The sequence below is a fragment of the Vombatus ursinus genome, unplaced genomic scaffold (genome assembly GCF_900497805.2).
Source record: "Vombatus ursinus unplaced genomic scaffold, bare-nosed wombat genome assembly UNPS02014789.1, whole genome shotgun sequence".
Taxonomy (NCBI): Eukaryota; Metazoa; Chordata; class Mammalia; order Diprotodontia; family Vombatidae; genus Vombatus; species Vombatus ursinus.
In genome coordinates this window covers 10,050,653-10,077,600 of record NW_020954567.1, presented here as the reverse complement: position 1 = coordinate 10,077,600, position 26,948 = coordinate 10,050,653, and the positions used below count along the sequence as shown (strand labels likewise).

Here is a 26,948-nt window from a genome sequence, read left to right as displayed (position 1 = left end):
AGCCCTGTCCCTTTCAAACACACTGACTTTTCCATCAGTTTTGGCTTCTCTGACTTCTTGGGCTCTTAAATAGCTATGGATATTCCCTTATCCTCTATTTCCTCACTGCTCTGCCCTGCTGTTAACTGAATTTGCCCCGTGTCCCTAAATAGCTGGCTATGGTAGTGAAGAATATTATTGTGAAAAATATTTGAATTCTATAGATTAAATTGAAGCATATGTGCTTAATAAATACTTTTTGATTAATAACATACTCTTATCGGAACTCTTCATTTTATTAATTTCTAGACAAGCATAGTCTTTATTTGTAAGAATCCCAAGAAGTGGGCTGACTGACATAAATTCCTTATTATGCACCTAAGCAAGCATTTAAGTAGAGTCTACAACAGTCTATGGGCTGAAAGAATATCCAGAGCCTTGAGAGTAGAGTTACATTGATTATAATTTTTCCACATTTAATAGGATCTCACCATTGTTATCGGAATTGGTTTTGTATCCATATCAGCAAGAGGAAAGGAATGTATTTCAGCATAGTTAAACTTTATTACTTCAGATACTTCTCTGTACAATGCGCCATCTTAGAATTTTGCTGCAGCTTCCAACTGCAGTAACCCAAATGATTACTTACAGAAAAGAATATCACACTGCATGCACCATAGAGAAAAGTCCTGACAGAGAAGGGATTCTGAGTATGGGAACAGGTGTGAATAGGACAATCTCTTTCCCTCAAGGTTATTTAAATGAGATTTAGATTTATAACTCAACTCTGTGGTATGTCTGAGACACAATTTTTCAGAGAGGAGAAAGAATCCCGACGACTCTTTCTTATTTGATGAGTATTTATTTAAAGGTGTGGAAATGGCTTGCTTTATTTTATTTTGCCAGGAGAGCTGATTTATGTCAATTTGGCACTTTTGTGGATTGCTGAACCAGAAAGAAGAAAATGTGAAATCTCTTTATTTTTCAAATATCCATGCTCCAATCCCAGGCATAGCCATGACTCTGAATTAGACATCCTCCAGACATTTAATATTAGTTCAAAGTGAGAAAAACAGCAATGAGTATAATAGGAATAGCAAGTAGTTTGAGCCATTCAAAGAAGGGGTAAGGTTTCTGTGGACCACCAACAACTCGAGTCTGCATGGGTTTCAAGGTCCGGTCCCATTGTGTCAGGATGGCATTTCTGGCTCCCTTCCACTTTCCTGGTCCTGTCAGTCGAAACTGGTATGGGCTGCAGGGACCAAAGCAAACCTCCACAGCCAGCTTGGGGTCTGTAAGGAACAGCCAAAGCATGTTGGGTTTGACACCGATGAAGGAGGCAATTTCATCCATATAGGCGATATAATCTATCTGTATTGTCTGACTGTCGCCAAACCTCGAGAGAGAAAAAAGACATATTCAGCAAAAAAAAAAAAAATATTTGAAAGTACCATACTGTTTAAATTACAGGTCACCCATGAATATAGACCACATTCCTGAAATAGATTTATGAGCTTCTATGACAAATGACTGGCTTAACATCAATGTCTTTTTCCCCTTTTAATGGGAAAAATGAACACCTGTTACTGTGTGGATGTAGGTGCTTGTATTTTGATTTTCCTCCTTTTACTTAAGTTTCAGTGAATGATAGCACCTCCTTTCTCCATCCCAATTGCCTACTCCTAATGATGAAATAAACTTTGTTATAGATGTTATATTGTGAAATCTTTTGAGGCATGATTAAAAAATTCTAGACTTTCTACTATCTCCATAATATAGTTTGGGGAATTTCTATTTATTTAAATGGTCAGAAATTGTTGAATTTTGTGTATAAGTTCTTTTGAAGTTTCCTTTATGTTTCTGAAGACATCCTCCCCGTTGTTTCAGTACACCAACACTTGCAATCCTTACATCCCTGTTGTAATTGTATCAGGTTTACCATGACTATATATTGGTTATAGTAAGTTATTTTTGTATACATTCCTGCAGTTTTTTGCTAGGATTTTATTTAACTTTTTTTGCATCACTATTTATCATTAATGTCAGTTTGTAGTTTTCTTTATTTGCTTTAGCCTTCCTTGGTATGGGCAGTAGGACTATATTGTTTCATAAAAGGAAGTTTGGTAGAATATCTTTTTTTCTTAGTTTTTGTTAATAATTTGTGTATCATTGGTATAAATTCCTCACTTAATTCCTACAAATACATTTGAACCAGTTTGTCAGATTTTAATGATGCGGTATCCCATATAATATCCGAATTGAAGGCAACCTTTGAGGCCATCTCATCCTGCACAATACTCCTGATAAGTGGTCATTAAAATTCCACTTGAAGTTATTCAGTAATGAGAAACATATTACTTTCCTGGGTACCTCACTGATTGCCTCTCATTGTAAAAGGTTTTTCCTGATCTCCAGCTGAAATCTGCCTCTATAACATATACCCATTGCTACTTCTTCTATTATCTTTGATAAGTAAGTCAAATATAATCCTTTTTCAACATGATATTCCTTCAGATACTTAAAGAGAGTTATTAAGCATTCTGTTCTACAAATAAAATGTTCTCGATTCCCTTAATCAATCCATAGAGGCTATAGTCTCCATTCTTCTCCCTTCTTTGGACCTGTTCCATTTTGTTGGCATTTATTTATATTTACAATCTCAGTGAAATGTCTTAATATTAAATTGAATTCAGCAATAATATCATTTGGCTAGATTTTGAAAACTAAGTAAAATATAACAACTTTTTTTAAAATGGAGTTAGCAAACTGTATTACTTAAGAACGGATGTTAACGTCAGTACTTATTGCTACCTGTTCTGCAAGAAGCATGCTTTCAACAAGGAAGGAAGAAAGGAAAGGAGGAAGGAAGGAGCTATTCTTACCATTTGAGGCTTTTCCTCATTTTCTCGTCAATGTCATGCATCATATCACTCACAGAGGGCAAAGAGCATGTCCCTAGAAAAGAAAATCATAATCATATTTTGGGTGGTAAAATGCCATCTCACCCTGAGTGAGTTGGAAACTACCCAGAAATAGTTGAGAGTCTGGTTTGAACCTAAAGTGCAGTGTCCTTTATTAAAAGTTCCCTCACAGATGCAGTAACTTGTCTGTTACTGATTTAGTCTCATTCTCTGGGGGCACTAGAGGTTACAGGATCTGTCTGTGGTCACATCGCAACATATATCTTGATGATGATGCTGATTACAAGTCATTTCTTAAATAATCTTTGCAAAATGGTTTAAATTCAATTTCAGGAATGAGTTTCCCATTATTAGGAATGGTATCAATTTCATAAGATGGGTGCTAAAGGTTTCTCAGCCTAAGTTCCCTCATTTGCAAAGTGGGGATAATAATAGTTCTTACTTTTAAAGGATTGTTGTAAAGATCAAATAAGATAAAAATAAGATAAAAAGTAAGCTCTCTGCAGACCTTAAAGTGCCATATGAACATTATAAATTTTTTTTTAATTTCTGTGATTCTTTGTGATTTACCTACTTGAAAGGTAGAACAGACATCCCTTTTTCAAGGTTCAAAGAGAGAGATTGGACCAAACACTTGAAGATAGTTTCATGGGAATTGTTGAGGAATTGAAGTTGTATTTAGAGGAGACCCAATTCTTCTTTCAGAGGTCACTTAATTCATGGGATATTAGTCTATTAGTCTGTAAGTAGAGGACCATCCCATTCTCAGTTCTGATGTGGGGTATTTGGGAGAAGACAAATTCATGCGTTGATTGCTTTAGTGGTTCAGGACTGCCCTGGAATGAGTTAGGGGTAGTTTTGCGCTCCTTGAGGTCTCCCATATATGGAAGGTGGTCTAAAAAAACCATATAAACCCCAAAATGACCAAATGGACTGTTCCAACCCCTGTTTGGATCCCTGATCTTAAAGGCTTTGACATTTGAGGTATTTCACCCAAAAATTCAGTCCAGCTCCAGACCCTGAGATCAAACTTGTCTGAAGTTAGTGTAATATAAATAATAAACTGTCAATAGATCACTGGTTTAGTTAGCTAGTTATACTCTGATTTTGCTATTTTGGTTCCTTAGAAACTGGGTCCTTCTTTTGTATCTCTACTTCCATATGATTAAGTCTATACTTTGTATCATAGTTATCAAACAATTGGAATCCTCTCTTATTTCCTGTCCTCAGTCTTTAGTTCTTGCCTAGTATCTCAATTCTCCTATTTTATCTGTCCCTGAACTTGTCTTTCTGAGATCTGGTTCCCAATATCTATATCTGGACCTCTCTGATATTAACTTTCTTGAACTGAACTCCTCTGCTATTAGGACTCCATCTGTTTGTCTGCCATGCTCAAGCTTACATAGATAACTAGATCTTCGATTCACTTTGGATCTTTCACTTACAGGTCCCACCTTTATCAACTATCTCTCCCTCTACCTACCTTTTATTACTCTTACAGCCCACCGGGCCTGCAGGTCAACAGTAGGTATGGCAGCACCAAGGGACTGGACGAGGCCAATCACAGCCATGGTTGGTTTCTCAAGGGGAGGAGGGAAGACGCCTTTAAAAAGGGTCACTTCATTGTTTCTGCTTTTGATGATTGAGTCATCAAGGAAAGGGTAGGCATAACCATAACCAGTTGCAAAAATGACAGTGTCAATGGCTTCAAACACTGTCCCATCCTGAAATACTGCAGATGTCTCTGTAAATTTCTTAATATTTGGCTTGATGGTTACTATGCCACAGACGATGCGGGCTGGAAGGTCATCGTTGATCACAGGTTCTTTTCTCAGTGTCCTGCACAGAAAAAAGAGCCAATAACCCAACATAACATTTTTCATTTGCTTTATCAGATATTACATAAAACAAAAGGAAATAGTATAATATTGATGGTGTTAGTTTCATGGCCAAAGTATGGTAAATGTGTAGGAAATGCAACTATGCTTTTCTTGTTTTACAATGCACAGTAATCCTGGGCAAATTGTATAGTAGGTGGTGTGTGTGTGTGTGTGTGTGTGTGTGTGTGTGTGTGTGTGTTTATCCTAATCCTCTCACACAGCTTGCATTTTTGTATTCCTTTTCATCTACGGAAATTACTGCCTCTTCCCCAGTTTAGATAACCCAGTGACCTAACCAGTTCCTTACCCACTTCTCCCCACACCTAACAAACACATTAAAACCTTATTTCAGGAAATGATTCATTACCAACTCTTTAACTTGGAAGTGAATACATGTCTGTATATTACCTTGAGCACCAGCCTCCTTTCTGCCTGTTACAGTCTTAATCAGTCTTTAGCGTTCAGTTTAAATGCTAACTTTTTTTTTTTTTTGTGAGGCAGTTGGGGTTAAGTGACTTGCCTAGGATCATACAGTTAATAAGTGTCAAGTGTCTGAAGGCTGGATTTGAACTCGGGTCCTCTTTACTCCAGAGCCAGTACTTTATCCATTGTGCTACCTAGCTACCCCTGCTAACTTTTTCAAGAAGCTTTCTGTCCCCACCTCAGCTCATTAATGATCTTCCCCTAACATAGCAATATTATGCACCATAATCATTTGGGTTTGTGGCTTATCGAATATCAAGTTCCATGAAGATAAAAACCTTTAAGTTTCCAGTTCTAAAATTCTCTGAGTTTGTGAAACAAATGGTGAAAGAAAGATTGAATTCCACCTTCAGGGATGGGAGAAGCATTAGAAAAAAATAGAAATGAGCATATGGTCTAGGTCTAGGGAAAGGGAGAGAAGTCAGGAATTGAGATAGATATTCTAGAAGCAGGGGAGCTGAAAATTTAGGCTGTAAGGCTAATATGTCATGTTCCAGAAGTTTTTCGATTAGTATGTATGTGTATGTGTTTTGAGGAGTGCAGGGGTGATGTGAGTCGAATGAAACTCACCCAGTCAAAACTAGAAAAAACCATCTCAAAAGACCTGCTATTAAGTGTTCATGGGAAGGGGCTCTAGTTTAAACACAGGGTGGAAGGAGGATGGAGCTAAGAGGAGAAAGCAGACTTTGGGGGGAATCTAAAAAGAAAGACCTTTCTGAGGAAGAGACTCTCTAGTTTCACAGTATACTTGTAATTAACCTGCCTCATTTTTATCATAAGATTTTTCTTATTTCATTAAAACAGTGCCCCCATACTCTCAATAGCTGGCTGATTCAAGTTACAAGGGATATATTGAGGAAGGTATATAGATAAGTCTGAAGCAGCAATGACTATGGTCCTGAGACTGTATGCCATTTTAAGGCTTGAGTGGTAACTGTGGAGCTGGGGACCTCCAGATGGAAGGCTGGTGATTTCTTACATAAAAAATGGTGTTCTTTTCTTCACTAGGGACCAATTTCTTATTTACGGCTATCCAGCTATTGTTTTGGCAAAAAGAAAAACGTGGAAAAGGAAATTCTTCCTTATTTTTACAAGTGTTCCTCATGCCCTGAAAGGATAGGAAAGGATTTTGGAGGTCATTTAAGATGATTCTCTCATGTTACTGATGAGGAAACTTAGGCTTAGACTATTTAACATCACACTAGTAGAGGTGGAAAAGCTTGTTATCACAGAGCCCAGGGTTATAAATTTAGAACCGTTAAAGGCCATCATATCCAACTCTATTATTTTATAGATGGGGGCACAGAGAGATTGAGTAATATCCCCAGGATCACATTACCTGTACACATCTGAGGAATGGTTTCAATTAAGTCTTCCTGACCCTTAAGCCCAACACTCTACCCACTAAGCCACTTAACTAACTGCCTCTCAGAGGTAAGTGCGTCAAAATATCGTGAAGGGATTTGGGAAGTCCCATGGAATGAGCATGGATGAGCTGGGAATTAGATTTAGGACTCTTGCCTGGCAGGAGAATATTCTACCACTGAACCATTTGTGCAGCTTGGCTTAGCTGGGCAGAGACTGTCTTTTGTCTCTTTTTCTATCCTCAGGGCTTGGCAGAGTCCTTTGAATGTAATAAATCCTTAAATGTTTATTGACTGACTGACAATTGGTAACCACAATCAACCTTATTTTCATTGGACCCATCTGAAGTTTGGCATCTCTGCCAGCATAGAATAGGCCTCAGAGTTAGTCATGGGCTCAGTCAATGTGTGCCTTTGACTTAGATTTCACCTTCACAATCCCAGGTTTGAGGTTTAATCACCATCCTGATGTTATTTTATGCCTATTTGTGTGTGTGTGTGTGGGGAGGGGATCCATTCTATAAAATGCTTGCACTAACATGAAAATAATCAGTTGTATAAGAATTTAAATATAATGTACCCATCTAAAGGCATCACTCCATAGTTCTCATGCTTAAATCTCCCACTCATCTTCTTCATATACCACCAATTAGAGATGGATGTAGGGAGCTTGTTGCGGAGGAAGCTATCAAAGCGGTTTATATATACCATGTCCCAAGGATAGCCACCATCCCAGATGCGACTTATTACCCAGGATCCACTTCTAGAACTAATGACAACCTGAAAAAAAAAAGTACCAAGAAGGTAGATTGAATTTCCATTTGGTAACAATGAGTAAAATCAGACTGCTAGGGGGCCCAATGGTGTTGGACCTGGAGTCAGGGAGACCTGAGTACAAATTCTTCCTTGGATGGTTACTAGCTGTATAACCCTGGGCAAGTCACTTAAGCTTTGCCTCAATTTTATCATCTGTAAAATGGGCATAATAAAAGCACCCATCTCCTAGGTTTATTGTGAGGCTCAAATGAGATATTTGTAAAGTGCTTTGTAAACCTTAAAGTGCTATATAAATGCTGTCCTCATCATATTTTCTAAGCACGCTTTCATATTAATCAAATTCTCAATATAGAAGGAAAGTAGTAGGTAAATTTCAATTGAGGGAACCCCAATAAACTCTGAAGTTGATGTCTTAAGAAGGGACATTATACGTATCTCTCTATAAAGGACCCGCTTGTCAACTATAATATAAATATTTCTCTAAAAATGTTACTGTAAAACTCACTTAAATTATTTCTAAAAATAATTCCCGAGGTTCATACACACACACCAAAAACATCGATTGACCTATTTACCTGGTTCTAATTTCTTTCTCTAGTCCATCTTGCAGAATAATCTTCTTAACTTCCCAGTCGGTCCCCTGATCAAAATTTGTCACTCCTCATTATTTAAAGAGTAAAGTTCACACTTTTAGGTAAGCATAGATAGTTAAGACTTTCCATAATCTAGCCTCAATCTACATTTTCAAGTTCATCTCCCACTACTCTCTGATAACGAATATTTTGACCTAATTACACTAGTCAGTTTCTCAAATACACAAAGCACACTCCTGCCTTCATTTCTTAACCTCTCATCCGGGATGCCCTTCCTGCCTAAAATCTCTTTACCTATCTAATTTCTTTTGATTTTTCAAGATCCTCCTCTTCTGTGAGACTTTGCTCTATTCTTCTTCTTCTTCTTTTTTTTTTTTTTAGGCAATTGGGGTTAAGTGACTTGCCCAGGGTCACACAGCTAGTTAGTGACAAGTGTTTAGTCTGAGGCCAGATTTGAACTCAGGTCCTCCTGACTTCAGGGCTGATGCTCTATCCACTGTGCCACCTAGCTGCCCCTACTTTGCTCTATTCTTCCAGCTCTTACTGATTTCTCTATTCCTTTGAACTCACAGTACAAAATCCTTCCTTAAGGGTGCTTAATAATTTATTGTCTTCTTATATCTTTGTGCTGTTATTTTGACTTTCAAATATCTATGTGCTGTCTCCTCAGCTAGGTTTCAAGTTCCTTGACAAGGAGAATTCTTGGTTGTATTTCCTTGGCTTCCCCATAGTTCCTTGGATGTAGTAAGGTTTTCATAAATATTCATTTGTTATTGTTAATTGGTCTGGTATGGCCATTTGCTTTCCTACATTGTCAATAGATGAAAGAATCATGACTTGATCAATGTGGGTCACACCACCTCTTTGCTTTGACAAATGTTCTTTGTGAGTTTCTGTGGTTAACAATAAGGAAAACATTTCCTAACAATTAGACCTTTTCAAAGTGGAATGGACTGCTTTGCAGGCAATAAATGTCCCATGATTCTCAAGGGTAAAATGAAAAGACCACTGGCTCTTGAGACAGAAGACCTGGGATCAATTCCCACTTCTTACTCTGCCTATATGACTTTGGGCAAGTCACATGCCTTCCCTGAACCTTGTTTTCCTTGTATGAGGAGGTTTGAGTTAGAAGGCTTCTGGTTCCCTTCCAACTAAGAATCTCAGTAAATTTTTTAGGGTATGGATTAGATTAGATAGCCACTGAGATTTCATCTACCTTTCTTTGATTCTATAACTCAAACTCTCTTCTTTCCATCACCTGACAGTGCATTTAGACTATGAATTTTTAATGGTGTTGGGTTAACTTCACCTGATTCACTGAGAGTTTTGGAGAGAAGATTCTTGTTCAGACACAGGACTGACCCAGGTGATCTCTATGGTGCTTGCCAGCTATGAGGCTTGGTGATTCACTGATTAGAAGCAATCTGGAAGACCCTGGTCCAGTGGCATTAGTCCCAATTTCTAGAGATAACCTCCCTATTGTTTGTGCCATTGGCATTGGGGCATACCTAAGGAATTTTTGATGGATTTTACCTAAAATCCAGAGCATTCTAAAACCAAAGTGAGGTGAGGAATGAAGACACTGATGTCTTGAAACAGATTTTTCCTATAATAGTACTTTCTTAGACATATTTTGACTTCACCATTCAATAGATGCTAATACTTCTAGAGGGAGGCTGACCTTACCCTAATTATCTGAGTTCCAAGTCAACTATGCCATCACAAGCTCCTTATTATAGTACTTTTCTAATACAGGAATAATACTTAGGGCAAGGATAAATCACAAGGCATCCTGGGAAATCATACTTGTGCTGCTGTGTGACTCAGCTCTGTAGCAATATCACAGCCTGAATTCCCCAGACCAACCACAAGCACTCTCTTCCCTTCGAATCCTTCTGGTCCCTTGTACTCCCGACTGTGGTAGATCTTGCCTTTAAACCCTTTTAGTCCTGTGGGGGAAAGTGGAGAATAAATGAGTTTGCTAAAGAAAATCAGGAAAGATTTTTCCTTTAAATCTTGACCCATGCTTCTTATGACAAACTGCAGAAATTATTTTGTAGGTGCCATGCTCTCAAAGCAGCACCTTATTTTTTTTTTTTTTTACTGTCAAGTCCATGGACAATTTTAAAAACTGCTGTTCAGAAAGAGAGAGACTAAAGGGCAGTGGACAGAAGGCTGACTTTAGAATCAGAAGGGCCCGGGTTCAGGTCCTGTCTCTGACATATACTGGCTGTACAACAATGGGTAAATTACTTAGTCTCCCAGCACCTCCTTGGTGATTAAGAGTAAAGCCAAGTTATCGATCTGCATTAATGGAGCAAGCTGCCACACAAGGCGTTCTCCATGCTGATGAACTCATAGGTTCTCTTCAAAGTGGGAGAAGGTGTTTTAACCATTCTGTGATTTAGAAAAAAGGTAAATAATAACCACAAAAATACAAGCAACCAAAATTTTGCCTCTGCTAGCTTTGTCAAATCTTCACTGCATGCCATCTTTAAACTCACCTGGAAAGTCATCTTTCGGCAGACTGGGGTACACATGATGTCCTGAACATATCAGAACACTATCAAACACAGCTGATTCCTGCATCCCATCCTTTTCAGTCACGACATCCCATTGGCCAGTAAAAGAGAAGTCAGGGCGCTTCTTTATCTCGGTGACCAAGGTCTCGAGGAAAACAAACAAAAACCATTCTGCTCAGTAGTAGCATGCCTGAATAGGTCAGACAAGTAAGGACATGGAATTTGCCTGAACTTGGAGGCAGAGGGGATAAAATGTGCTTAATAGGTAGAAGGATCAGTCAGTCAATGAGCATTTATTAAGGACCAATTATGTGCTAAGAGCTGCACTAAACACTGGGATACAAAGAAAGGCAGAAGACACTTTCTGACTCCCAAAACCTCACCATCTAATTGAGGAGACAAGATGCCAACAACTATGTCCAAATAAGCATATATAGGATAAATAGAAAATAGTCAACAGAAGGAAAGCACTTGAATTATGAGGGCTTGGGCAAGGAAGAAATGAGATTTTAATGGTCATATCTAGGTTACCATCAACTCCATGTTAAGACTAAAATCTTCTCCTGAAGAGGATCCCTTTCTTAAAAAAGTAATTAAATGTTTTATTAAGAATAGAATATTGAAAATAAATTGAACTAAACTTGCTTAGTAATTATTTACATTTAAATTAATTTCAACCCATAGGACTATCCATTTTTGAATAGGAAGAGATGTTAGAGGTCATCTAGTCTTCAACACACAGGGAGGGAAGAGTGCTGGATTTTGAATGAGGAAAATCTGAATTTCACTCTACCTCAGACTCTTACTAGCTGTGTGACCCTGGACAAGTCACAACCTCAGTTTTCAAGTGAGGCCCAGAAAGGTTATGTGATTATTCCTGCTCACATGGTACATTCTGAATCCTATGAGTTTTAAGATTATGAGATTGTAGATTTTATTTAGAGCTGAAAGAAACCTTAGAGGTCATCTGATCTAACCTCCTCATTTTATAGATCAGTAAACTAAGTCCCAGAGGGGCAAAGTGATTTGCTCATGGCCACACAGGTAATAAATATTAGAACTGGCTTTTGAACCCAGTTTCTCTTAGGGCTCCCCCATCTCCACCCCCTCACTGTATCACACTGTATAAAACATCAGTAATTTTTCAGTTACTGCCTCTAAGTCTCCATCAGAATTCCTTGTTTTCCACACGGTTCAACCTCAGAAAATGATCTTGTTTTATTGATTAAAAATTAAATTAAAGAAGATGCATTTCTGTCTCCCTCGCCTCTGTACCCTAAAGGACCACTGGTCCTTGCCATCTGACTTCCATCTGAAATCTTCTATATACATCTCCCACTATTAGAATGTGATCTCCATGAGAGCAGGATCTGTCGTGCTTTTCTATATGTATACTCAGCTCTTAGCACAGAACTTTATACATAGTAAACAATATATTTTCATTCATCCACTCACTCATTTTCCCCTTCCAGCTCTGAATCTATTATCCTATTCATTTTTCTTTTATGTGGCCACAGTAACTATGCATTCTATTTTTTTGGGGGGGTTCTGCTTATCTTATTTCAGTTTTTCCTCATTTGTATTCCTCGTACTTACCAATTTTAATGGCTTTGGGTATTGCATTTCAATAATGAAGCACATTTTATTTCATCATTCCCCTATTCTTGGACACAGGCTATTTCCAGTTTTTTTTGCAATTACATATAATGCCATTGTAAAATTCTTTCCTGAATAGGGTTTCTATTTGTGATGTGGCAATTTGTGCCTTAACTGAATTATTTTCAGAATCATATGACCTCTCTTAGAGAATTAAAATCTGGTCTTGAAGTGACCCTTATGGATAAAATTCACCCCATTTATACACAGAACGGATCTTACACATAGATATGATTTGATGAATATAAGGAAGATCCTCTTTTCCTCTTTCTCTCATCTATCCAATCCTCTTGTATCCTACTGTGATAACTGAAATTTAATAAATAGAAGTTCTGCTTTTAGATTCCAGAGTTTTTAAGTGCCTTGGAGAGATATAACACATTAACTTAACAATCAAATCAACAAGCAACAAGCATTGATTAAGCACCTGCTACTAAGGGTGAGGTGTCATGCTGTGCTCTGGGGATACAAAGTCAAAAGTGAGATAGTTACTGCCATATAGGAGCTTGTATTCTATTAGAGGATTACAACATGGCCCCAAATAAATAAAAACAGAAAATAAAGTTAGAGCTATACACGAAGAAACACAAAAAGATGTCATATATGCAATACCTGTATACATGCCAATATATAGATATACAGATACAACTACATATATATAACTACATACACATATGTATACACACACGTACATCTAAATGTGTGTACATACATACTTGTGTGTGTGTGTGTGTGTATGTATACATCCGTGCAAAATTTAGTATAGATTGAGATGGAGATATAAAGGGATGCTAATAATTGGGGGAAACAAGATAGGCCTCTTGAATAAGATGGCACATTAAGCAATGACTAGCTAGTTATTTCTCAAAGTTCCGCAATTGAACTGAAAGGTCAGATCGGACCTAGGTAGACACTGTAGTGTAGTGAAAAGAGGTAGAAGCAGCCTTGGAGAACCAGAATGGTACAATGGGAAGAATTCTGGATATGGAATCAAAGGACATGTTTTTCAATCTTGGCCCTGCCCCTTATATGACTTTGGTGACTTTGGGCAAGTCACTTTACCTTATCTGTAAAATGAGGAGAAGGGGCAGACTAAATGATGACCTCTCCCCCACAAGGTCTCTTCCAACTTGAAATCTATAATCTAAAGAGTCCTGACCTTTGAGTCACAATTATGTCCACATATCCAGGGATTTTCTGGTAAATGTCTAATGACTGTCTCTCTGAAGAAAAATTGTATGTACAATATGCCTTTAAGTTTAATCTGTGTTAGTAACATTTTCTACATCACTTTATTAAATCTAGACAATAAATAAAACACTAAATCAAGCCTTAATTTATAGCATTTGCTGATTTCCAAGGTGTAAATATTCACACTGAAATTTAACAATTGTCTGAGAGCTGGTATGAGCTGGTTCCAGCATACTATTGCTCTTATCCACTGACTTGTTTCATAACCTGACTGAGACTCAGTTTTCTCAATAGCAAAATAAAGATGTTTAATTGCTAAGCTCCCTTCCATTGCTAATGTTCTTAGAGTATGGATAAATACTTTTTCATAAAGGGAGCATAGAGAGATAGATCATTGAATTCCTCCAGGAAGGCAGGCTTCATTGTTTTAGAGTTAGACAGCTTAAGTTTCCGCAGGTAGATTAGTGCAGAGAGTTATAAAAACAAGTCGAGGAAGCAGTTATACTGCAGGTGGGCCTGGGCTTAGCCCAAAGCTGATGGTTCCAAGAAGACCCCAAAATCAAGATAAGAGCATGTTTAGTGAACCTCAGGCTTAGCAACTTCTCTGCCCAGGGTGGGGGTGGGGGGGTAATAGCACAATTGTCTGTACAATAGGGTGGGAACAGGGGGCATTCCAGAACAAATGTAACCTGGATGCCGAATTTAACTGCATAAAAGCATGCTTGTCCTTGCACTCAGGGCCCACCCCTCCTAAAGAGGAGTGGAGCCTGCTTCTGGCCAGAAAAGTCTAAATCCTCTGGACTTTCTCTGTAATAAACTTTCTTGATACTAAATTTTAGGTGTCAAGCATATTTCTAACAATTGGAACATTCTAGTGTGGGTGGTTCCAGTATTGGGAGTTGCCATTAAGTGAGTGAATAGTGCCGAAAATGGAGAGGAGAGACTTCAAAGGAACTCTGTAGGACCACTTCTGTTTGTAATAGCTTACCTTTAACCTTATGTATCTTAAGAGATTCTTTTCTTTGGTGAATGTGGTGATATAATCTTGGAGCTTGCTATGATGCATGAAATTGGGATAGTTATCTGGGTAAGGGAAATCTGGGAAACACATCATTTCTTTTGAGGAGTTGGTGAACACAGATTGGTAAATGCTCGCCCTGCCTTCTTCTGCATGGTCCTAGAGAAAAAACATAGATATTAAAAAGCAAAACAAGGTGTCTATAATTGAGCAAGACTGTGCAGCTTGAGGCAAATTTCCAATTTAATTCACCAGTACAAAGGGCACCTTTGCCCTCAAGTCAATTCAAAAGACTATGGGAAAGAATGTGTAGGATAGTAGAGATTGGAAGAAGAGAGATCAGTTAAGAGTGAAATAATCCAGGCAAATAAAGAGAGAGTATAGGACCAACATGATAGCTGTCTTTAAATATATTAAAGGTTACCATGAAGAAATGAGAGCAGACTTCACTTTTGCTTCAGAGGGTAAATGTAGAAGCAGTGGGTAGAAATTTAAGGGAGGCAGAGTTCTATATAAAGGAAAATTTTCTAATAATCAGAACATTTCAGCAATGGAATGATTTACCCTTTTGAATTCAATTTAATTTAACAAACATTGCTAGGTACTCCATGTGTATGCAGAACACTGTTCTAGAGATTGAGGGAAAATGCAAACTTTGGAGAGCACATACCTGCCCCACTTTGCCCTACCTCATAGAGCTTATGATCGAAAAATGGCAGAAGGCACATACACAGATGACCAAAGTACACTTAATAAATACTGACATATATTATCTGTGATCGTAGACAAGTCATTAACCTTTTCTTGCTCTAGGCAAATCTCAAGACTACAAGTTGTAGAGAAGATGCCGATCTGCATTGGTAAGGGAAGCTTGCTCATCTAGGAGTTCTTTATTCCAATGAATCTCAGGGCCAATCCTCCCTATGGATGATAAATAAATTAGGGAGTTATAAAATAGAGTACAACTTTTAGTCCTAGAGAAATACCAGGGGGTACTGAGAATTTAACTAGGATGGAAGGGAATAAATAAACATTTATATTAGCACCGAGTGTGTGCCAGGCACTGTGTTACTTTACAAAACTGACCTCTTTCAATTGGGGACCAGGACCACCGTGTAGAATTTGAACCCAGGTCTTTATCATAATAACTGTCTCTCTATCCTCTAGAAGAGGTGGGGAACATCAGATGTTTGGATTCAGTCAAAAGGCTGCACTTGAGGATCTAGAGGGTCATACGTGGCTTCAAGGTCACAGGTTCCCTACCCTGTGTCTAGGGCAACCTCTTTCTTATGGGTTAATGCAGCAATGCTTCAACTAACCATTGGCATCTCTTTGCATTTAGCTGATTAGAAGGGATAGAAAAAGAAAGTATGTCACTATCCACCTATTTCTTTTGTCTTTAAGATGTATTTACTTATCAGTGCACATGTATTCCCTTTTCCCTGATGCCCTTCCAGAATAATGTAAGCTTCTTGAGGGCAGGAACTGTTTCACTTTTGTATCTGTACCCTTGGAAACTAGCATAATATCTAGCACGTACTAAGTGCTTAATTAATGTTGATGAATTCATGGATTAAAGCAAGACTTTGACTATGACTCACAGGAGTCATTATTTAAGAGCTTTAGTTGAACCAGGAATGTGAGATTCAGAAAATGCACAGAACTAAAACATACTTGTGGAATTTAAAATCAATTATTTTAAAGTTTATTAGATACTCACTATGAAGAAGGCAAAGGAAGTCCATAATCAAAATAAAACAAACCCTTTCCTCAAGAAATTTATATTCTGGGGGGAGGGGATTAAACATGTACAACTGTAATGCCCCTTTTGCATGGAGGAGTGCCCTGACTCCAGATTGTTGGAATTTTGAGATTTCTTTCATCTTCCAAAGGAAAAGAAATATCACATGAATTTGGGATAGTTCAGACCTGAGGGAGTCTAGGGAGAAAGAGGAGGAAAAAGTTAGACAGTGTAGAAGAGGTCTTTCTTACTTTCCAGTTTCTCACTCTCAGTCTGACCTTGGAATCTCTCTCTCTCCTTCTCTCCATAGATATGCATGTACACACATATGCATACATCATAGATACATGTAGCACACCCAAGACCTGATGATCTTTATCCTGAGTTCCACTCTCATAGCCTTGGGTCCCAAGGCAAGGCTACATCTTTCTTCTCAGGGTTCTAGGAGCATCTGTGAAGAGTGATGGTGGGGCTCCGGAGGAGTGAATAGGGGTGGGAGGTGTTTCTCTAATGCTATTGCAATGCATTCCCACTGGCGTGCTTCCCTCTAAGTTTATCGATTGAGAATAAGCTTAGTTGGCCAGCCTTAAGTAGTTTTTGTTGCATAGTTGATTTGTCTTGTCTGTCTCTTTGGGACCACATTTGGGGTTTTCTTGGCAAAGATACTGGAGTTTGCCATTATTTCCTTCTTCAACTCATTTTACAGATGAGGAAACTGAGGCAAACAGGATTAAATGACTTGCCCAAGGTCACACAAGTAGTATCTGAGGTCAGATTTGAACTCAAGTCCTTCTGACTCCAGGGTTGGTGCTCCCACCTAGCAGGGATATTTACTAAGAACAATCCCCTTGCCCCCCAATCTATGACACACTCTCCCATAAGTACTTATGTAATCCATGGAAAAGTGGCCTTAAGTTTAGAGAGCACAGGTAACTCATATGCTGCCAGCTCCTAATTGTTGGGAGTTCTTTTTCTTCCATTCATGAGGTGCTCAAGGGGCTGCCCTTAGGCATGATGTGGGCTGATTTTCTGTTTTCTTTTTTCTCCTGAGTTCCTTGTGAAGCTGTCAATCTATATCTAGTCTGTTTTTTTGGCTTCTAATACAGATACTGCTATGTGCTGCTACAGAGATGAAATTAGGACAATAATAGGTGAACGAGAAGTCAACATTGTCCAGACCCTTCAAAGTTTCCCAGGTCTTCCGATAGTCAAAGGGTAAGTGGGAGAAGGAGACCTAGGCTGAAGGCTGAAGCCCAGGCCCCCTTTCCTTTGCTCCCCCTCCCAGATGATTCTTCAGGGATTTAAGCTAGCATATTTTACTCATTTGGGGCGTGGTCAAGTTTCTGCGGCTCATCTGAACATAATTCTTGTTCATCATTCCAGTTCAAAGAACTTCTCACACAGTCTAAAGTTTGTGATTGATTGATTAGGATATATTCTCACTTATCAAAGATAACAAAGGTAAAATATGATTGCATGGTTTGAAATCCGCCTTACAAAAACACCGTTTATTTACACACAGGTGTGGGTATATACTTAACAAATGAGAAAATAATAGTAAAGCTCTTAGTACAATGTCTGGCAAATACTAAACAAGTTTCTTTCTTTTTTGTTTTTGTTTTTGTTTTTTATTAATTTATTTTTAGTTTTCAACATTCACTTCCACAAGATTTTGAGTTCCAAATTTTCTCCCTATCTCATCCCTTCCCCCCCCCCGATGGCATGCATTCTAAATACCCCTTCCCCTAGTCTGCGCTCCCTTCTATCTCTCCCCCCCTTCTCTTTTCCCCTTCCCCTTCAATTTTCTGTAGGGCACGATAGATTCCTATACTTCATTTCATGTATATCTTATTTCCCAGTTGCATGTGAAAACAAATTTTTTTTAACATTTGTTTTTAAAACTTTGGGTTCCAAATTTTCTCCTTTCCTCCCTCCCCACCCACCCTCATGGAGAAAGCAAGCAACTCGATACAGGCTATACGTGTGTAGTCATGCAAAACACTTCCATATTAGTCTTGTTGTGCAAAACTAAGTATATTTCCCTTAATCCTATCCCACCCCTCATTTATTCTATTCTCTCTTTTGACCCTGTCCCTCCTTAGAAGTTTTTGCAAGATTATTTTTCTTCTTATTACTTGGAAACAGTGACATCTAGTGTTAAATCAAAGTAAGTAAAAATAACGTAACTTGAAGATAAGGAAAGCCGTTCAGGAAGAAGATAGATACAGGTGTTGTAGTAACACTAAGAAACTTACTGCTTGCTAGTAGGCTTTGGGGTATCTTATCCGCCTTTCCATCTAGGCACTGGCTAATTAAATCTCCTCTCCCTAAGCAGGAAACTGGGGAAGATTTTTTTTTTTTTACAGCAAATTTCTCTTTTGATAAAGGTCTTTTTTTCCTCAAATACATAGGGAACTGAGCCAAATTTATGAAAAAATAAGAGCCATTACCCAATTGATAAATGGTCAAAGGATATGAATAGGCAGTTTTCAGAAGAAGAAATAAAAGCTATCAATAGTCGCATGAAAAAATGCTCTAAATCACTATTGATCAGAGAAATGCAAATTAGAACACCTCTGAGGTACCACCTAACACTTATTGGATTGGTTAAAATGAAAGAAAAGGAAACTGATAAATTCTGGAGGGGATGTGGAAAAATAGGTACACTGATGCATTGTTGGTGGAGTTGTGAAATGGTCCAGTCAATCTGGAGAACAATTTGAACTATGCCCATAGGACTATAAGACACTGACCCAGCAATACCACTACTAGGCCTGTATCCCAAAGAGATCAAAGAAAAAGACAAAGGACCTATATATACAAAAGCAGCTGTTTTTATAGTGGCAAAGAATTTGAAATTGAGGAGATGCCAATGAATTGGAGAATGACTGAACAAGTTGTGGTATATGATTGTGGTGGAGTGCTACAGTGCAAAGAAATGGTAAGAGGAAGTTTTTCAGAAAAATCTGGTAAGACTTATGTGAACTGATGCAAAGTGAAGTAAACAGAATGAGAACACTGTATACAGTAATAGCAATATTGTAAAAAGGATCAAATGTGAAAGACATATCTATTCTGATCAATACGATCCAAGATAATTCCAAAGGAATCATGGTGAAAAATACCATCCACCTCCAGAGAGAGATCTGATGAACACCGAGTGCAGATCAAAGCATACTTTTTTTTAAACTTTCTTTATGTTTCTTGCTTTTTCTTGTTTTTTTTTTTGCAACATGACACACAGAAATATGTTTGCATAACTTCACATGTATAATTGATATTCTATTGCTAGCCTTCTCAGTGAGTGGGGGAGGGGTGGGAGGGAGAGAATTTGGAACTCAACATTTTTAAAAATGAATACTAAAAATTAATTAATTTTAAAAAGTCTCCTCTCCCTCCAACCAAGGAAATACAAACAAATCCAAATAATTCAACCCAATATATAGTTTGCTTCTACAATTCTTTAAAGATTGTTCCTTTCTTTTCAGGCTATAATATAATAAGTAGAAACTAGAAAGTGGATTATATCTCCTAGAATTATTAATTGGGCTATGAGATTTTTCTCAAGGATTCAAAGAATCATGGAGCTAGAGCATTGAGGGGCTTCAGAAACCAGGTAGTCCAATCCCCTCATTTTACAGATAAGGAAACTCAGATCCATGGAAGGAGGTTAAGTGAGTTGCCCAGGGTAATATAAGTAGTAAACATCAAAGGTGGGATTTTTTTTCCCCTGAGGGGATTGGGGTTAAGTGACTTGCCCAGGGTCACACAGCTAGTAAGTGTTAAGTGTCTGAGGCTGGATTTGAACTCAGATCTTCCTGACTCCTAGGCCAGAGATCTATTCACTACACCACCTAGCTGCCCTGGAAGGTGGGATTTTTAACCTAGCTCCTCTGACTCAATAGTTAGTGCTCCTTCCACTGAACTGCCATGTTGCCTCCAAAGTGTCTATGAAGAATGGAGGCTTTATTCAAGTTGAAAATGGGACCATAGTGGAGGTAGGGAAAGAGAAATGGAAGTCCTTCACTAAAGTCCTATACCAGGTTCTCAGTGGGGTGTACAAGAGACCCTGAACTCTCTAAGGCTATGACAAAGGAATACAAGCTCTGGCCTGTCCTATGTGGAAGGAATCCTTTTAGTATGAATTTCATGAATAATTCAGTGCTGATTGTCACGGGAATAAACTATGTAAACTCATTAAGTCTTACCACCAGAATGCTACCCAACAATGATGATCTTTCTTGAACATATTAAGTCATTCTTGAAATAAACAAAATGTGAGTGGTCAAACATAAACTGTTGCACAATATTTGGACACTAAATTTTCTCATTTACTAATGATTAAATCCCAGGCTAGGTGGCACAGAGGATAGAATGTCAGGCCTAAAGTCAGAAAGACATTTTCAGTATCTCTGTCAAAATAACCCCAAATGGGATTATGAAGAGTCAGACACAGCTGAAACAACTGAACAACAGCAATCCCAGGCTAACGTCAGAAAACAACCTCAGGGACCTCTGAAACTTCACGCTGCTACATTTGTTCCTGACTTGTAAGTAGTTTATGGAAGGTGGAGGACATAATTCAACAAACAAACAAACATGTTTTATTGATGTTCTTTTTTTATATTGCTGCCATTTTCCAGGTTCTCTCCCCCATCATAGAAACCCTCCCTTGTAACAACAGACTGCTCAAATAAAACAAACACTTTGACCCTGTCTGACAATATACGCCTCTTTCAGCATATATCGTTCACTACTTCTCTGTTTGGGCATTTTTGAAGTCGAAACAGAAGCCAGAAAAATCTGTTCTACCACATGAAGCAATTTTTTTTCTTTGTAGCATAATAAAAGCCCACTGACCGTGAATTTCCACAGGCCTCCGACATCATCACTCCTCTCAAAGCAAGTTGGCTCAAGTCCTTCTTCCAAGCAGGCCCTGATGGAGGCCAGGCCGCTCACGCCAGCTCCAACTATTGCCACTCTCTTCCCCATGGTCGCCTGTAAGAACAGAGCTCAAGCAAAGCTTCTTCAGCCAACATCATCACTTAACTCAAAATTTCATTATTTATTTATTTATTATTTATTCCTGTTTGATTTAATGAGAAACGTGTTGGTTTTTTGTCCCCGTTTTTCCCCTTTACTGCTTAGGGATCCCCAAGAGTCAACTTGTCACAATGGATTGAGAAATGGCTTTAGAATCAGGATAACTCAGGTTTGACTCCATATTAGCTATGTGATCATAGGAAAGTCACTTAATCTCTAGTGTTCCTTTTATTCTTTAAAGATATAAGCTCCAGAGGAGATGCTGATCTTCATTAATGAAGCAACTTTCCACACTCAACCATCTGTAACCTACGACATCATAGATTTGCTTTCCCACACGCACTCCAATTCCAAAGACTCCCTTTTGGTCATTTCACTGTGTTTTACATGCTCTCTTTCAGTTCTCATATAGAATATCTTACTTCTAAATTCCATGGAAAACATTTCTTTATTTTCCTTACTGTATAGTTAATTCTCAATTTTTCAGAGATCAATAATTCAATCAATGAACTAATAATCTTTTCCCCTCTTCATTTTTTGCTGGTCTTTTGACTTTCATTCCTTCCTAACCCCTTTCACAGAGTGATCAAGAGAAATTAGAAGACGAGGAAAGCAAATAGTTTTATATTTCACTATATTTCATTTTTTACATTTATTTATATTTCATTTTATTTCACTTATATTTCACCTTAGTGTAATGATTAAAAGAAGATTCTAGCCAAATACAATTATTAGATTTCTTGACATCAGAAACACTTCTTCCCAATGTCTCGTCTTTACCTTCACCTCTCTCTCAGAAACATGCATTTCATCTCTATATCATGGCTGGCAACATAGATGCAAAACCATATAGAATGTTAGAACAAGGAGGGACCTCCTCAAAGATTGTTTAGTTCAATTTCCTCATTTCAGAGATGAGGAAAGAACACCAGATTTCCCCTTTTAAATATAACAAGTCCCAGTTTGAGAAGTATTGCTTATTCACACTAGTTTTTAAAATATAATTTTGAGCCCAAATTGTGGAATAATTTCCAGAAAGATTAGATTGATTAGAACTTGTTAATTGGATCTGTCCTTAAAGCATACTACACTTTGCTCCAGTAATGTTGGAAGTAGGAATATGGCCAGCATTTTTATTGTTACCCACCTTTCCCCTCTTCCATTCCCATCCCTCAAGTGTCTACCTTTCTTCTCTTTGCTACCTTTTCTTATTCTTCACATCTTCTGAGTCTTTGAATGCTCTCTAAAGGGCATGAGGATTTATATAAAAAGGAGTGGCTTGCACAATCTTTCCTATAGAGGCAATAATCAAAAATGGGAGGAGCTGCTCTTAAAGAAGACAAAAACAAAGCTTTTTTTACTTAGTGATCCAATGAATCAGCTCATGTTAAAAAAAAAAAAAAGCCTTGCGGTAACTTTATGGTTTAGGATTTGGAACTCATATTCAGAATATCCTGGGAGCTATAAAAGGAAATGAATGCAAAAATAACCACAGTTCTCTAAGTTTCATAGCCCCTGTAAAAAACTGTTATAAAAGACCCTTACCTTATATAACTTCTGGCATAATTTCAAACAATCACTATCATATGTAATTACCCAGGTAGTTCTCTGCTTTCTATCAGATGCTCTTCTTGCCTCACTCGGGATAAGCAGAAATCTTATGATACTAATTGACTCTGTTTTTGATTCTCAACACCTCCCTCAGTTGCCTTTCCACTCTGATTGAAGGGCTGGAGGGTGGAGTATTAAATCCCTCCCGTCTCTGAACTTTCAGGTAACTCTGTTTTCCATCAACAGGTCTGTTAGATATTACACCATGTCACACCATATTCCTGGCCAGTTACCTCCTTTTTGTCCAGTTCCCCTTTCCAGCTTGCTTTCTTATTTTGTCTTCTCCCATTACATTGTAAGTTCCTCAAAGTCAGGGGAAGTCTTTTTCTCATTTGTATCTATAATGCTTAGCACAGTGCCTGGTACATAATAGGTACCTAATGAATGTTTACTGAATTTAATTCTGAGAGCATTGTCTTGATCTCACTGGCAAACAAGATGGGTTAAAACAACTAGCTTGACATAGCTAAGTGTTGTGCTATAGTATGTTGCTAAAGTAATGCAATTATATTCTTCACAAAGCATAATATATACCTCTGTTGACTTCCCCAGTTGCTATTCTCTTCTTCTTCCAATGATCATGCATCTGTTATCTTTTATTGATTTACATGCTGTATGACTCCAGGGAAATGTAGGCTCCTAGAATCAGAGACTGTTTCATTTTGTCTGTATATCCCAAGTAGGTAGCACAAGGTTCTGCATGCAGCTGGCACTTAAATTGTTGCTGTCTCGGATTTTAGACAATTTAACACAAACAGGGGATTCAATAAGAAAAGTGATGAAAGCAAAAAATATATATAATTCAAATTAGAATCACACATATGAAATAATACATTTTGTTGTTTGTTTGTTTGTTTGTCTTTTAATAAAAAGAGCCAGGCAGTGGATAGAGTTATGGTCCTAGAGTTAGGAAGACCTGAGCTCAAATCTGGCCTCAAATACTTACTAGCTTTGTGACCCTGGGTAAATCACTTAACCTCTGCCTCAGTCTCCTCAACCGTAAAAAAAAAAATATAAAAGATGTATTATAATACATCTTCCCTCCCAAGATTACTGTGAGAATCAAAATAGATAATATTTGTAAAAGTGCTTAGCACAGTGCCTGGCACATACTAAGTGCTTAATAAATTCTTGTTACCTGTCCCTCTTTAAAAAGAAAATCCCTTGACAATTAAGAAATAAGTTCTGGATCTAGAAAATGGAAGTAGCCCAAAGCACATCTTTAACACATGGAATGTTTGGTTTGAAAATGCTTCTGGTGATTAGTATGACCCTTGAAAATCACCTTTTACTACTGTCTCCTCCTTCATCTCCTGTCTCACATGATGAAATGTCTTTACTCCTTACCAAGGCTAACCACCTCTACCTATTCAAGCAGTCTCATTCCATCTTGTCTCTTCCATCAGATTGTTTCCTCTGTCATCCCCACTCTGTACTTATTCTCAGTCTTCCTCTGTCTATTGGTTCATTCCCTACTGCTTACAAATATGCCCATGTTCCCCCATCCTGAAAAAACAAAAACAAAAACAAAAAACAACCGAAAACAAACACCATCTGTTGATAAAAATTGAACAAGGCATGTACAATGGGTGGCTTCACTTTCTTTCCTCTCACTATCTTCTTAACCCCTTACAATCCAGCTTCCAACTTTATCATTCTACCAAAACTGCTCTTTCTAACATTACCAATGATCTCTAAGTTGCCAAATCCAAGGGCTTTTTCTCAGTCCTCATTCTCAACAATTTCTCTGAAGCCTGTTGAGCACTCTCTCCTCCTTGATACTCTATTCTCTCTAACTTTTCAGAACACCACTCTTTCCTGGTTCTCCTCCTAGCTATCTGATCACTCCTCAGTTTCTTGTGCTGGCTTCTCATGCAGGTCATACCTTCTAACTTTAAGTGTCCCCCAGGGTTCTGTACTGGGTCCTCCTCTCTTCTCCCTCTATACTACTTCACTTGGTGATCTCATCAGCTCCCATGGAAATTACCATCTTTATGCCGATGATTCTCAAATCTCCCTACCCTGTCCTAAACTCTTTGCTGACCTCCAGTCTTGTATTTCCTTTTTATTTTTTGTTGACTCTTTTTTCATAATTCTCTTGCATCACTCTCATTTCTTTCCCCAATTTTTCTTCTACCTCTCTTATATGAGTTTTAGGCTCCTTTTTGAGCTCTTCCATGAGTTCTTTCTGGGCTTGAGACCACTTCCCATTTTTCTTGGGGTTTTGCGCATAGGTGTTTTTACATTGTTGTCCTCTTCTGAGTCTGTGTCTTGATCTTCCTTGTCACTGTAATAACCTTCTATGGTCAGATTCTTGTTGTTGTTTGCTCATCTTTTTTGGGGGCCTTTTTTCTTTCTTTTAAATTGGAGCTCTGCTCCCAGGGGCACCATCTCAGCCTTCTTGTGCCAGGGGCTGCAAGTGTTCACTGTTTAATGATGTTGCACTGATGTTGCCCTGAGGCCCATGGGGGACCCTCATGTCTGGTGCTATGCTGAAGGGGTGGGGTGGGGGTTGGCTGGCCCTGCTGGAGGCCATAGGGGTCTGGAAGCTTACCTGGTGCTGAGGCCAGGTCCTAGGGGCTGTGTGTGGCATGTGCTGAGGCCAGTGAAGGTATTTCTGCATTTCCCCAGGGTTACATTGAAGCACATGACGGTCTGGTTGCTGGTGGTTGCCTGGTTGCCCAGGGCTATGCTGAAGCACATGGCAGGGACCCCACACTGGCAGTTACCTGTTTGCTTAAGCACCTGTGGGGTTGACTCTTACCTGTTTGCCCAGGACTATACTGAAGCACTTGACATCTGGCCTCTGCAGGTTGCCTATTTGCCCAGAGCTATGCTGAAGCATGTGGCAGTTCTCAAGCTGGCATCTGCCCATTCCCCTGGCTATTCTGAGGCATGTGGAGGGTCCTGGTGCTATAGTTTGTCTGTCCCACTGCTCTGGAGCTCAGGATCTACCACTGGTTTCCAGTGTTGCATTTCCAACTGCTTTTCAGATATCTCAAACTTAACTGTTATACTCAAATATCTCATATTCATCATATACTTATGCTCAAACATAACAAAAATCTTGTGCTCTACACATCCAAAATGGAACACGTTATCTTTCTCCTTAAACCTTCACTTCCTCCTATCTTTCCTATTAATGTGGAGGGCAGCACCATCCTCCCAGTCTCTCAGTCTTGCAAACTAGGAGTCATCTTTGACTCTCTACTATCTCTTTCTCCCCATATCCAAGCTGTTGCCAAGACCTGTGAATTTCACCTTTTCAACATCTCTCAAATAGGCCCCCTTTTCTCCTCTGACCCTGCCACTACTCTGGTGGCACTTTATGGCTGGACTATTGCAATAGCTACTGGTGGGTCTGCCTGCCTCAAGTCTCTCCCCACTCCAATCCATCCTCCACTCAGTAACCAAAGTGATTTTCCTAAAGCTCAGATCAAACTATGTCACTCTCCTACTCAATAAACTCCAGTGGCTCCCTATCTCCTGCAGGATCAAATGCAAAATGCTCTGTTTGGCTTTCAAAGTCTTGGATAACGTACAACTCTCCTCCCTCTTTTCTAGTTTGCCTTGGACTCTGAACCTGTGACACTGCTCTCCTTGCGGTTGCCCCAGTAGGGCACTCCACCTCTCAGCTCTGGGCATTTTGTCTGGCTGTTCCCCATGCCTGAAATGCTCTCCTTCTGAATCTCTGCCTTTTGTCTTTCCTGGCTTCCTTTCAGCCTCAGTTAAAATCTCATCTTCTATAGGAAGCTTTCCCCATTCCCTTTGTTAGTTATTTCCTATTTATCTTGTGTATAGATTGTTTGTAACTGAACCTTATGCACTACTAGCTCTTGACATCTGCCTTGCAACTGACTGAATCCTTCTTTATCTGTGGTCTCTTTTTATTATGACATGAGTTGCTTGGGAGCAAAGATTGTCTTTTCCATTTGAATCTTCAGCACTTAAAACAGTGCTCGGCACGTATTTAATACTTGATACATGTCTTTTCATTCATTCAGACAACTAAGGTCTAGGAAGTAGAATATATCTAGATTGCTGATGGGCTATTAAAACTAGTCCAGGTAATGATGCACTGGAAAGGGATTGAAATGAGAAGGACACAGCATGTGCTCATCAGAGGGTCAGGGAAGTCAGCTGCATTGGTCCTAGCCCTAGAAGGATCT

The 26,948-nt window shown here is 38.7% G+C and overlaps 1 protein-coding gene across 8 annotated transcripts; it reads right to left on the bottom strand.

Annotated features, from left to right (window-relative positions):
• Positions 1-519: 519 nt before the first annotated feature.
• LOC114047629 (dimethylaniline monooxygenase [N-oxide-forming] 3-like) lies at positions 520-25,435 on the bottom strand. Of its 8 annotated transcripts, none has more exons than XM_027868498.1 (10): positions 25,334-25,405; positions 23,314-23,503; positions 20,986-21,123; positions 14,355-14,543; positions 10,502-10,664; positions 9,804-9,946; positions 7,208-7,407; positions 4,384-4,739; positions 2,862-2,934; positions 520-1,375 (listed from the first exon to the last, which is right to left on the bottom strand). In XM_027868498.1, the coding sequence occupies exons 3-10, from the start codon at positions 21,115-21,117 to the stop codon at positions 1,033-1,035; spliced, it is 1,599 nt and encodes a 532-aa protein (XP_027724299.1). In that variant the 5' UTR covers positions 21,118-21,123; positions 23,314-23,503; positions 25,334-25,405; the 3' UTR covers positions 520-1,032. The 8 variants fall into 8 exon arrangements, with proteins under 8 accessions (XP_027724299.1, XP_027724300.1, XP_027724295.1 ...); XM_027868499.1 differs by having other exon boundaries at positions 23,314-23,418; positions 25,334-25,375; XM_027868494.1 differs by lacking the exon at positions 23,314-23,503 and having other exon boundaries at positions 25,334-25,435.
• Between the last annotated feature and the right edge of the window lie 1,513 nt (positions 25,436-26,948).

Excerpts from the sequence above, each read along its gene's own strand:
- LOC114047629 (XM_027868494.1), bottom strand. The coding sequence starts at position 25,402 with ATGCAGAAATACCTTCACTGGCCTCAGCACATGCCACACACAGCCCCT. Across the intron at positions 7,408-9,803 it reads TGAGTCACACAGCAGCACAA|GTTGTCATTAGTTCTAGAAG; the intron begins GTATGATTTCCC and ends TTTTTTTTTCAG. Across the intron at positions 1,376-2,861 it reads ATGAGGAAAAGCCTCAAATG|GTTTGGCGACAGTCAGACAA; the intron begins GTAAGAATAGCT and ends TTCTCTCTCGAG.